Source organism: Tripterygium wilfordii, chromosome 10, assembly GCF_013401445.1.
Source record: "Tripterygium wilfordii isolate XIE 37 chromosome 10, ASM1340144v1, whole genome shotgun sequence".
Classification (NCBI taxonomy): Eukaryota; Viridiplantae; Streptophyta; class Magnoliopsida; order Celastrales; family Celastraceae; genus Tripterygium; species Tripterygium wilfordii.
The window spans coordinates 1542578-1556177 of NC_052241.1; the positions used below are offsets into that span (position 1 = coordinate 1542578).

The 13600-nt window shown below is 38.7% G+C and overlaps 1 protein-coding gene, 1 non-coding gene and 1 pseudogene across 2 annotated transcripts; 1 reads left to right on the top strand and 2 right to left on the bottom strand.

The window, feature by feature from the left end:
- The first annotated feature begins 488 nt into the window (after positions 1 to 488).
- On the top strand, positions 489 to 593 carry LOC120008325. The gene has a single exon (XR_005470445.1). It is a non-coding gene; the product is annotated as a small nucleolar RNA R71 (small nucleolar RNA).
- A 5342-nt stretch (positions 594 to 5935) lies between these two features.
- On the bottom strand, positions 5936 to 9667 carry LOC120008024 (annotated as a pseudogene).
- A 965-nt stretch (positions 9668 to 10632) lies between these two features.
- LOC120007174 (UPF0481 protein At3g47200-like) lies at positions 10633 to 13248 on the bottom strand. Its single transcript, XM_038857367.1, has 2 exons — positions 11699 to 13248; positions 10633 to 11618 (listed from the first exon to the last, which is right to left on the bottom strand). Exons 1-2 carry the CDS (start codon positions 12266 to 12268, stop codon positions 10806 to 10808), a joined length of 1383 nt encoding a protein of 460 aa, XP_038713295.1. The 5' UTR covers positions 12269 to 13248; the 3' UTR covers positions 10633 to 10805.
- Positions 13249 to 13600: the final 352 nt, after the last annotated feature.

Below are 13600 nucleotides of genomic sequence, written 5' to 3' on the forward strand. Positions count from 1 at the left end.
TTTGATTGTTGCTCCAAGAAAAATTTGGATAATTTCTAAATCCCGGATTGTAGAAATTTGAGTATGGATCATTTCTTGGCCGATTGTAATGCCCACCTCCAATATCATTAGCTTGCTTGCTTTGAGAAGAAGATGCATTAGTAATCAAACATTCTCCGGTTTGATGGCTAGCACCACAATAATCACAAGATACGAAAGGCATTCCTTGAACCGCATGCACTCCTTGATGAGAATTCACCGTTAAAGCGTCAATCTTTTTAGCCATAGCGGCCAAGACGGTCATCACATCGGCATCTCTTGAATTACCTTGCCTTTGTGGTAGCCTCTCCGTAGGCCAAGAAGTATTTGTCTTGGCAACCTTCTCAAGCAAAGTTCGAGCATCCTCTTGAGATTTAGTCATAAATGAACCACCCGCAGCTGCATCTAACATTTGCCTCGTGGACATACTCAATCCGGAATAAAAAGCTTGATAAACAATCCACTCCGCAAGTCCGTGATTGGGACAACTCCTCAAGATAGCTTTGAACCTCTCCCAAGCTTCATGGAAAGATTCAAGATCAAATTGGGAGAAAGTCATGATATCATTCCGGATTTGAACCGCTTTCGCCGGAGGGAAAAATTTAGATAGAAATTGCTCTGAAAGCTCATCCCATGTAATGATGGAATTGGGAGGAAGTGACATCAACCATGCCTTAGCTTTATCCCTCAAAGAGAATGGAAATAACCTCAAGAGAATAGCATCCTTAGAAGCTCCGTGAATCCCAAAAGTAGTGCACACATGCAAGAAAGAGCGAAGATGGACATTGGGCTCTTCATGAGGAAGACCATAGAAAACCACTGAGTTAGAGATAATGTTGATGATAGCCGGCTTGATCTCAAAATTAGTAGCATTGATAGGAGGATAGCGGATGCTTGAAGGGTTTGTATCCCAAGTAGGCTTAGCACAATCCTCAAGAGATCGAAGATCAAATTGCCTAGGAGGGTTTTCAACCGCTTCATCACCATTTCTTCCATTAGCACCTCCACCATTACCATTACCATCATTCACAATTAAAGCTCCACCAAGATCACCAACATTCCCCCTTTCTTGATTGTCTCCCATGCCTTCCATTTGATTATTAGTAAGCTCCCGTCTAAGATTGTGAAGAGTCCTTTCAATCTCCAAATCAATACCAATTAATTCCGGATTAATAGAACGTCTTCCCAAGCTCATACAAGAGAAAGAATTTCTACAGAAAAATAAAAACCAATTAACACAATTGAAAACCTAATTTGACACAAAAAAACAATTGCCTCAATCCCCGGCAACGGCGCCAAAAACTTGATATGGATTTAATTGCAAGCGCACAAATCGCACAAGTAATATAAAGATGAGTAAATTATCGTTTCCACTAGAGATGTGTTGGCAAAAGAAATCAATGTCAAACAAGCTACAATTATGTAAATTGGAGAAAATGATTTGCGATTGGTTTTGATTTTTACTAAACTAATTAAAAAGAACAAAAACAATTCAAACACAAATATGAAATCAAGGATGGAAAGCACTAGGGTACTTAACTTCACCTCACCTATCCAATTCAATTCTCTTGATTCCTTAATCCCTAATTCATCTCTCAATAATGACAATCGATTTCTCAACTTATTCAATGTTCTATTCCTAGATACATCAAACGTATTTTCAATATAAATCCCTGTTATTCCTAACAATTGGATTAATATATCAAAAACTCATTACGAACTATGGAAATCATTTAGCAATTGCATAAGTCACAAACCTATATTCCTATGGTTCATGCACCCTATGTCATCTATGGCTTGAGGCAAACCCTAGATATCTCCTTCCGGTCTCAATCTAGGCAGCAAATCAATTGAATGATGGCCAAACACTCAAAAGCATTAATCACACCCATAGACAATCAAGAGAGAAAGAGAAATCAAGAAATAAGGAAATCAAGTTTATTGAATCTTCAAGGTTTGGTTACATTAAGACCCTAGTAGGAAATCTAGCCACTCATGGAAGCAAAATACATCATTAAACAAAGGAAATCAACCATAGAAACTAGGATAGAAAAGGAGAGAGGAAACCCCCTTGTAGATCCTCTTCTTCTCCAAGCTCCAAGGTGACCTCCAAGCTCTCCCATGGAGGCAGCACGAAATCCAGCTCCCCAGCCTCCAAAACTCCCTTCCAAAACCCTATCTTATGCCCTTTTATACTTCTCCAAACTCTTATGTCGTTTCCAAAACAAGTTGGGGTCGTTTTGGCTTAGAAACACGTGAATTCGGGTCTTTTCCGCGAAACTGCGCAGTGCTGTGAATAGTACTCCGATCGATCGGGAATAGTCCGATCGATCGGAAATACAATCTGTCTCGATGATATTTTTAGGTGTTTTGGCAGGTCCGATCGATCGGAAATTATGGCCGATCGATCGGAAATTAGTCATGGGCTCCAAGTCTTCATTTTGCACTCTTTTCCTCCCATTCTTGCCTTGACACCTACAATATGCAAATATAGCTTTCTTAGGCAATATTAACTCTTAATCAACTCAAAATGCAATGAACTTATGTGTAAAGGATGCACAAATGTATGTATATATTTGACACATCAGCCCTTATCATTCATTTTTGCTTTTTCTTTTTCTTTTTCCTTCAGGAATAAAGGGACTACATGTGTTTTTGGTTGGGAAGTCTAAACTGCACAGAGAGGCAAGGTATGTACTCTCTGTTGGAACACACCCAAACCACGAGTCCACGAGTCCCACATTGAAAAAAAGAAGGGTATGTTTGTGACTTTATATACATGTGGATGACCCATACTTAAGAACTATAACTTTTGAGTTAAGATGGTTTACCATCAACTTATGTCCAAAAACCCATTTCAACCAATGTAATGTGGGTTCATCACCAATCCAGATTCTCAACACTCTCATAATGGTTCAATCATATGCCAACATTCACCTCCATCACGCCAAAACTTGAACTCACGTTGTATTAGATATTTCTTTTGATGAAAACCCTCCGTATGAGCTAGCATTGCATCTCCATATGGTTTCATACAAGACTCGACTCGTTGTCCATATATCTGTGGAAATTTATCAGATGTACTTTTGATGAAAACCCTCCATATGAGCATTGCAATATGATATATGTTCAGTGTTTTTCTTTGGTATTTGTTCATTGTAGCAAGACACACGTTATATATATAGATATTAATTTAGTATAGAAGTGAATGGTGGGGTTAAAATGCAATGTCATATGCTCTCTAATTAATTAAAAACATACAAGAACAATCGAAAAGTAATTAAAAAAATTATACATAAATACACAAGTATATTTTTTGTATATCTTTACATACGTGGCAAACCTTGATATTAAACAATTGGGGAGGGATATTGGCGCCCCAAAAATAGTTTTTGCACCTTATTCATGCGTGGGTCTTAGTGCACTTTGAGATAGAACCGTCAATTCACCTCGGCTAGCTCTTGCAGGATCACTGGGATACAATCCTCCACTGGACGATCATATCACTTGTCTTGTAGTCGTAGTCTCGTAGGGCTTGGTTTGAACTTCTTTGGTATGTACTTTCTTTTTAGTATCACATGGATTTGAGCAATGGTTTTTCTTTTCTTTTCTTTAACTTAATCTGGTACTTGTTGTAGGGATGCATATAAACAAGGCTCCTCAATACACATTCAGCTACATGAGTGTGACTGGCCGCGCGGCTGGCCTTCTTTTTACCGCAATTTATGTGATGGTTAGCACCTAATCTTCGAGAAATGAATTTCGGACAGTTTGGCCTGTCTTTTTACTATGACATTATGTAGCATAAACGTATGAAATCTTTCGTGGGATTCCTCAATAGGTTGATGTGTGTGGATTTAGGCGTGTGAATATGGTGTTCGAGTGGATGGGAAAGCATGCTCTGATGATTTATATATGTCCTTGTAACGGGGATTCTATTGGAAGCAGCCTCAGAACAACATTGTAGGCTTTAAACTGCAAGAATTGTGTTGCTCTATCTGTTGTTGTTTCATTTCATCCAAGATATCGTGGCGGCCCGACCAGATTGTTCTCTCTTGCAGCTTGGCTTAATAGGAATTGGAAAATGAAAAAATCGCAATAAATTGTGCGGCTACTTTTGGATTTGCTATCTCAACTGCATGACCATATCATGCATTTGGAGTTTTTGCTTCCGTTTGGTAGAGCGGGTAGGGTGATTTTCAATGTTAGTGAAAAAGTTGTGGCAAAAAAGTTGAACTTAAAGTTAATATTAAATATGTTGTGATGTGTTTAGTTAACTAAAAGCTGACGTTAGCGGGTAATCTCTTGAGCAAATGTATTATCTTGAATTTTATAATCATTTTGTTATTAAATTTAATATAATTAAAATAATTTAAGTTTAAATTATAAATATTTTATATTAAAATTGAAAATGTTAATTAGTAAAACAATAAAAATATATATGTATATATAATGTGGTAAAAAATGTTATTATAAATTATTTTTACTTAATAATGTAAATATTAATAAAATAATTGTAAAAAAAATCATTAAGTAAAATAATAATGTAAATATTATCTTAAGTGAAATTAATAAAGAAATGTTAAGAAAAAAATAATATAAATTGTTTTTCAGGTACAATTAATATGTATGTGGGCCCACCATATTTTTATTAAAAAAATATTGAATTGTAATCATTCTGTGGGACCCGGAAAAATTAAAAAAAGAAAAGAAATAGCAGCGGAAATACTGTAAAGAAGCTCTCTTAAGTGAAATTAATAAAGAAATGTTAAAGCTAAACAAATGTTAAAGAAAAAAATATAAATTGTTTTTTAGGTAAAATTAATATGCACGTGGGCCCACCATATTTTTATTTAAAAAGTATTAAACTGTAATGATTCTGTGGGACCCAGAAAAAAATTGAAAAAGAAATAGCAACGAAAATACTATACTGCAAAGAAGCTCCCTTAGCCAACGAATCCGCTGGTGTTCCACTACTGTTTGGTAAGTCGGAACCACAAAGCTGTGCTGCTAACGGATCTTCTTACTGATCTGCATTACTAAATATGCTGTCTATCTTCTCAATGATGCAGACATTTAAATTTTCAATATCAAGGTATTAAGTCATCCACAACAAACATTCTTTACAAAAACTCTAAATGTTCAGTTTTTACACACTTTTTATAGATTTACAGTTTTTCAAAAAATACATTCGCACATATGACACTTTATCTCATACTCTAAACCATTTAAATATTAAGTTGTACAATTATTTTTATTAATTTAAGTTTAATTCATTTTACCATATGAAAATAATAAATGAATTGACAAACATAAATATATCAACAACTCTCAAGACCTATTCATCCTCCTCTGTCGGCAACTAATGTCCGGCCTCATTCTTCCTCACCGGATGGACATCAACAGCTGTAGCCGATCACCAATTTCCTTTCAGAGTCCAATGGAGCAATTAGTGGGTGTGAGTGCTTGTTGGGACTATGATCTCAAATAGGGTTCTCAAGATGAGAAAGCAAATGAATAAGAGTTTCTGAAACCCATCAAGCCACCACCGACTCTCTTGAATTTTTTCATGAAAGAGAGAGAGTAGTGAAGCAAATCGAAGTTCTGCTGCTTCGATCCAGTGTCGCCGTCGGGAAAATGAGTGGATGAGAGAGGAAAAAACTGTTAACAAAAAGGATAAATGTAGAGTCCGGTCGCACTTTAGCGAGATTGCTGTGGATGGCCTTATCCGTCTGCTTATTAACAGCAAAATTTCTCTACGGTTGTCAAATTAAATATGGGCTTTCTTTTGCCTCTTCTTAGTGATCCAACAGAAAACTGTAGAAAAATTACAGAGAAAACAAATTGCACCATAAAACTTACCATAACATCACCATAACATCACCAATCTATATATAGTTGATTACAGGAACAAGAAAAGGCTGTGAAGCCTGCAAGAAGAATATATCCAGAAGAACAATTACAGCCACACAATAATATATAACACAGTATATTAAGCTTGGTCAATGTTCAACAATAACCTTGACCAGCAATGCATCTAACAAACATGACTTGCAACTCATCTTAGGAAATCAAGGTATATATTATGATCCAATTAATAAAATGCAAAAAACATGTAATGCAACAGATAGATTTAAAAGTGCACTCTGGCTGCCTATAAGCGACGATGGGAACCGCCTCTTCTGGAAACCTGCGGTGGAGGAGGAAGCATAGGAGCTGGAGGAGCAGTAACAGCTGGAGGTGAGGGAGGAGAGCTGTTTTTGTGATAGGAAAGGATAGTATAGACAGTCTGGGTTGTGGTGACGGCGAAAAGGAAGATGGCAGCTACAAGGGATATAAGAACCCAAGGATTTTTGCAATACGTCTTAAAGAGACTGGCTCTCCACTTATTGCAGAACTTCTTGTGGTATTCTTTGACGTCGTTTTGTACCACATGTAGCTTGCTATCTGAGTCCACTGATATGTCTTTAGAGAGTGTGCTGAACAGTTTGACAACAGCTTTGTCACTTCCCAAGGCATTCTGTATGATCTCTCTTGATTCTAGGAGCGCCACATCTTTTTCGGTGTTGATGATATTATCCATGAAGAAGATATAGGATGTGACCTGGTTGCCTGCCCCATTGTGGTACCGCTCAAAGGCCATCAGATTCAAGAACATCGATTCAGTGGCATCATCCACGGTTATAGGAGGGAATTTAAGGATTCCGCATTTGAACAAAATGTCCTCAAGGCTTGTAGTCCTACTTTTCCTGAACCGGATTCCAGATTCATCAAGTTTCTGTTGCAGATGGAATAATTACACCGGTATCGCCATAGCTTACAATCCTCGAATCTGTTTTTCCGTCTAGTAGATACTTCCTATATAGATCCAGAACATGAAGGCATCTACCCAGGGCTGGCGCCACCGTTGTATTGGGAGAGCATAACTTCAGTATGAGCTCGTTGAGACGCTTATTATCCTCATCCTGCGTCAAAGTATAACATCTCCATTATTAGTAATCGTAAAGCAAACTATTAATAACTCATTGAGTAGATTACAAATTGACCTTTTGTCCAGCCTCGCAAGCCAAGTCTAAGAGCCTTTCAAGAACCAGCATTGGCAACTGATTTTCGAGCATCAACATATCACGCCTCATATACGGGATCATATATGTTGGGTTAGAGAAGGGAGAGAAGTAGAGAACTCAAAATACTCTTACAAAATATTCACTCTCACTATTAATTCATTACAAACATCACATATATATAGAAAATACAATAGAGAACACTCTGGAAGAGTGTGTACACGTGGAGCCACATTTGGAAACAGTGAAGATACGTGGAGAAAGTCATATTTCCAACACTCCCCCTCAAACTCAAATTGATATACAATATGAGTTTGCTAAATACAATCCAACCCAAATAAAAAATAAAATACACCATAACCATAATGATGTCTAAAATACTCATCCTACTTGTTACATCGAACCCATACTCAGAGGTACTAATCCACTTGTCACATCCCTTCGTGTGCTCAGAGGTGGTAATAGACTTGTTATGGTCACGTCCGTGTACTCAGAGGTAGGAGGCCTAAAATTTTTCCTCCTGGTTGGATCTTAACTGGTTCACACATTGGGGATAAACATTGACTACCATCAATCCAAGTGGGGAACACATGCTAGCCCACCACATCAATCAAACCCATTTTTACTCCATTTTTCCACCTCTCCATCATTACCTTTCCTTCTTTCCACGCATGCTCTCCCATTAATCACTCTTTTTCACATAAAACAAAACATTAAAATATTCAATTACACCATCTCTCTTCTGCTCCATTTCTCCATCTTTTCGTGCTTTCTGCTACTCTACAAAAAAACTGCAACTGACTCTCATTTGCTGCATATGTGTGCACATCTGTAGTCTCACTGGATGCACCTCGAAGGATACACCTCAAACCACAATAGTCTACTCACACAAGCCCAAACACAATTACGGATCTCTCATTAGACCCCTCAAACATGTGTAGCCAGCTAGGCTATCACCAGAATTTTGAGGCATGCCGCCTCCAAATGGGCTAAGTGAACAAGACACGTGAAGCTTTGCTTCACTTCACCGGAGGTCCCAACAAAGAACTACCGTTCACCAAGAGTCTCCACTGCCGACCTTACGCCGCTCAGTATTCCCGACTCAGAAAGATGAACTCTGCCAAGATTTCACACAAGCAGACAAACGGAGGAAATTCAAGAACACCCGGGCCAACAACAAAGGACAAACGACCATCAAATAGCTAGAACACAACACAGACCACGGGTCTACACCATACACTGTGCTACCATATACACACCAAATACAACTCCTACATCTCATAACAAGGGGAACCACAAACAGACCACAAAAGATCATTTTCTCCATAAAAAATACCACAGATTGCAGTCACAAAGTCCATGAAACCTGACGATGTTAGACTACTCCGCTGGTCAATCACACCGTTCAGATCGAACCACCATGCATCACGAACGTACTATCCGAAAATCAGCACAATCGGACCATGGATCGAACTCCAAAACAACCAATTTCAGATCTGCAACCAGTGAAGAAACAAGTGTACCCCATCTATGGAACACCACCGTCTGACCACCACACGAGCTTGTTGCTGCCTTCGACCACCAGGACTGATCCCAGCCATCACACAACATCAACAGAAGCTCAAATCACCAGAAAAAACAACTCAACGATGACGGTTCCACTCTTTGATCAACACAAAAGAACATAGGTGGATGTAGGTCGTAAAAGAAAAAAATACAAAGGAAATCAACAAAGATTTACAAGTTTGTTGCTGCCACCACCACCCATAAGGGCAGTGGCAGCACAACGAAGTCTCACAGGCCCTCTAAGAAACCGCTCCGATACCACTTGTTGGGTTAGAGAAGGGAGAGAAGTAGAGAACTCAAAATACTCTTACAAAATATTCACTCTCACTATTAATTCATTACAAACATCACATATATATAGAAAATACAATAGAGAACACTCTGGAAGAGTGTGTACACGTGGAGCCACATTTGGAAACAGTGAAGATACGTGGAGAAAGTCATATTTCCAACAATATAAAGCTTCCCATGGCTGCTGAAGATTGGGTCGCTAGCGCTGTAAGCATAGTCTTCCACTTTCTTTTCATACATATGCAAGATTTCGAGCATGAAACAGCCATCAAGGATCATCAGCTTTATGAATTTGTTGTCGTCTTCTTGCCACTCTGTTGGAAGCATAGCATATGAGGATTTTAAATCCTTCACCACTTCTGCCAGGGAATCAATCAACGATTGTGCAAATTTATTTGATCTCTTAAGAAAATGAAGCAGCGCTCGTTCCTTGTGCTCCTCCATTGGCAGCAGATGAGCTTTTCCGTGATGGTAAGGACCGAAAGAGACTGTTTGACGGATGTAGGCTTTCTTGTTTAGGTCTGTGATGCTGGTAGTTAGTTTGTAGATTGATTGCTTCCCCCAGTCCGCCATCTCAATCTCCATCTCCTGTGAATTATTATTTGCCTTCATTCTTTTGAGTTTGTTGTCAACTTGTTCAGCCCAATTTGCTCCTGCCATTGCAGATGATCAAGTTTCTGTACTTTCAGTTCTTTTGGGTTTTTAAATAAGGAAATCTAATTGACCATTGTGCCAGTGATTGATTCTAGCTAAATAGCTAATAGAATGGCCTTGGTTAAAGATTCTGAGTGAACTCAAAAGACTAAGCTTGCACAAGGCAGATCAAATGTTCCTTGCTTAAAATTACTCTCAAAACCTTTGAATATGAATCTTCCATGCAGGCTTATCATTCATTTTTGCCTCTCTCATTTCTTTTCTTTTCTTTTTCTCTCAAGAAAAAAGGGACTACATGTGTTTGTTTTCGGTTGGAAAGTCTAAACCGTACGAGGAGGCAAGGTATGTACTCTCTGTTGCAATACACCCAAGCCACAAGTCCCACATTGAAAAAAAGAAGGGTATGGCTTATCACTTTATATACATGTGGATGGACCCAGACTCAAGAGTTATAGCTTTTGAGTTAAGATGGGCCACCATCCACATGTGTCCAAAAGTCCATGGTTTGATCATATATATGCCAACATTCACCTCCATTGCACCAAAACCTGAGCTCACACTGTCGATATATCTGTGGAAATTTATCAGATATACTTTAGATGAAAACCCTCCATATGAGCATTGCATCTCCATATGGTTTCATACATGACTCATTGTCAATATATCTATGGAAATTTATTTGTTATATGGTATATGTTCAGTGTTTTTCTTTGGTATTTGTTCATAGTAGCGAGCCTGACCAGCTTGTTATCTCTTGGAATTGCATTCTCAACCGCATGACCATATCATGCTGACCTTCCGGAAGGCACATTTTCCACGATTATTTTGGTCACAGTGAATTAAGAGGAATGAAAGCATAGCTGGTGTAAATTTGTAGATGAACAGAGTCCATGATTAACTCGGCATGTTTTTGGAGTTTCTATCTTCTCAACGATGTAGACATTTAAATTTTCAATATCAGCTTAATATAATTCGAGTCTGGTATTTGAACCGACTAATTACAGTAAGGAAAATTGACTCTGACTCACTGCTGAAAAAATACCTGCAACAATCATCCATTTTATTACATTTCATGTTCTCATGATATAGACAGAACTTATTATCAGCAAATTTTCCCTATGGTTGCAACTCATCTTAGGAAATCAAGGTATCATGATCCAGTAAAATGCGAAAAACATGTAATGCAACACATTTAAAGTGCACTCTGGCTGCCTATATGTGATGATATTGATGGTAACCACCTCTTCTGGAAACTGGTGGTGGAGGAGGAGGAACAGCTGGAGGTGGAGGAGGAGGAACGGCTGGAGGTGGGGGAGGAGAGTCATTTTGGTAATAAGGATATACAGTATAGACAGTCTGGACTATGGTGAGGGCAAAAAGGAAGACGGCAGCTACAAGGGATACAAGAGCCCAAGGATTTCTGAAATATGTACGAATGAGATTGGCTTTCCACTCATTCCAGGGCTTATTGTAGTAACGTTGGACCTTGTTTTGTACATCACTTAGGTTGCTATCTGGGTCCAGTGCTGTGTCTTTAGAGAGTGAGTTGAACAGTTCAGCAACAGCTTTGTCACTTCCCAAGGCATTCTGTATGATCTCTCTTGATTCTAGGAGCGCCACATCTTTTTCGGAGTCGATGATATTATCCATGAAGAAGATATAGGATGTGACCTGGTTGCCTGCCCCAACGTGGTACTGCTCAAAGGCTATCAGATTCAAGAACATCGATTCAGTGGCATCGTCCACAACTATAGAAGGGAGTTTAAGGGTTCCACGATTGAACTTAATGTCTTCAAGGCTTGCAGTTTTACTTTTCTTGAACCGGATACCGGCTTCATTAAGCTCTGTTGCAGATGGGATAATAACACCATCACTGCTTCCTGTACTACCTCCCTGATATTGTGGTCCCTGAAGTATACTCTTCCTATATACATCCAGAACATGAAGGCATTTACCCAGGGTTGGCGCCACCATTGTATTGGGATAGAATAACTTCAGTATGAGCTTGTTGAGATGCTCATCATCCTGCATCAAAGTATAACATCTCCATTATTAGTAATCTTAAATCAAACTATTAATAACTCATGAAGTAGAGTAGAATTGACCTTTTGATCAGTCTTGCAAGCTAAGAGCCTTTCAAGAGCCAGCATTGGCAACTGATTTTCGAGCATCAACATATCACGCTTCATATGAGGGATCATATGAATCTTCCCATGCCTGCTGAAGATTGGGTCACTGTTATCATAGTCTTCAGGTTTCTGTTCATAACTATGCAAGATTTCGAGCATGAAACAGCCATCAAGGATCATCAGTTGTATGAATTTGTTGTCGTCTTGCCACTCTTTTGGAAGCATAGCATATGAGGATTTTAAATCCTTCACCACTTCTGCCAAGGAATCAATCAACAATTCTAGAGGTTTATTTGGCCTCTTTAGAAAATGAAGCAGAGCTCGTTCCTTGTGATCCTCCATTGGCAGCAGATGAGCTTTTCCGTGATGGTAAGGGCCAAAAGAGACTGCTTGAGGGATGTAGGGTTTATTGTTTAGGTCTGTGATGCTGGTAGTAAGTTTGTAGATTGACTGCTTCTTCCAGTCCTCCATCTCCTGGGAATTATTAGCTACCTTCATTTTGTTGAGCTTGATGTTAACTTGCTCAGCCCAATTTGCTCCTGCCATCGCAGATGATAAAGTCGCTTTACAATTGCCCTGGTTGATATAAGTATCCAAGTTTCAGTACTTCCAATTCTTTGCTTTGTAGAGAAGGAAATCTATCTATCGTACCAGCGATTGATTCTAATAGACCATCAAAGAGTAGAAAAGAGTAAGATTGGCCAAGGCAGCAGCTGTAAACAAAGTTTTATCTGCAAAAGCTGGTCTTCAAATGATCAAATGTTCCTTGCTTAAAACAAAGATGAATCTTCCAGGCTGTTTCATTCATTTTTGCTTCTTTTTTCTTTTTCTTTTTTCTCTGAGTCAGGGATAAAAGAGATTATATGTCTTTTTGGTTAGAAAGCCTAAACTTCACTAAGAGCCATGTACTTTCATCATGGTTTCACCACCATATGCCAACTTTCACCTTCATCACACCAAAACCTGAACTCACTGTATTAGATATATAATGTACCCAAAATCTGATTAAAAGTATTAGAAGATGAATTCTCTCTACAATCACAATAAAATACCAAATCAATGCCAACAGATTACTTCCAATAATCTACTCCTAAATCTAAATGAATACCACAATGTCATTTTTCTCAACAAGAAATTATGCCAGACCAGCTTAAACCATCCAACATTGAACCCTAACAGCTAAAGAAGAAATTGCCATTGGAAAAGCCTAGCCAAATTGGGATATAAGAACCTTCTCTTGAATACTAAAAGGATCCAAAGATACTTCATGGCCCACCAACTCGAGCAACCAACCGAAATTGCAGATGAACAAAAAGACTGCATCTTCGAAACTGCATTCGCAGCTTTTGATGCATAGAAAATCTGGTCCGAATCTGTTCTCTCACGACCTAACAGGCCTACAGGTTTGCCGGTCATCAGCAGAAAATTCAATTTAGTATCAGTAATAGTATGACAGTGTAGTCAGGTAATATTACGGAAAAAATGGGGGCTTGTAGAGGAAGAGTAATGGGGAGAGGGGTTAAAGGCAGAACCAGTTAGGGATTTGGGGGAAGGAAATTGGGAATTATTGTAATGGGCTTGTCGGCTAAAAAGGTTGGGCAGTCGTGTAATTATTGGGCATTTCATAAATGGGCCAAATTACAGAATTAGTGAGAACAATGGGCTTTACAGACAGTTCGTGGGCTAAGCTTCTCGATTGGGCCTTGGGAAGTACATATTTATCAGAGGGTTTAATGTCTTGGCGGCATTGAAGTCTGAACATTAATTGGATCGCCGTCTCCATCCAGTAACCCTAATTTTTACGTTTTTGTTCCAAGTTCCTTATCGTTATCGATGATTGTGATCAGACTTTCTGCTAGTTATCTTCTGTAATTCCGT

Coding starts and splice junctions, on each gene's coding strand:
- LOC120007174 (XM_038857367.1), bottom strand. CDS start 12,268: ATGGCAGGAGCAAATTGGGCTGAGCAAGTTAACATCAAGCTCAACAAA. Junction 11,619..11,698: donor CTTGCAAGACTGATCAAAAG/GTCAATTCTACT, acceptor ACTTTGATGCAG/GATGATGAGCATCTCAACAA.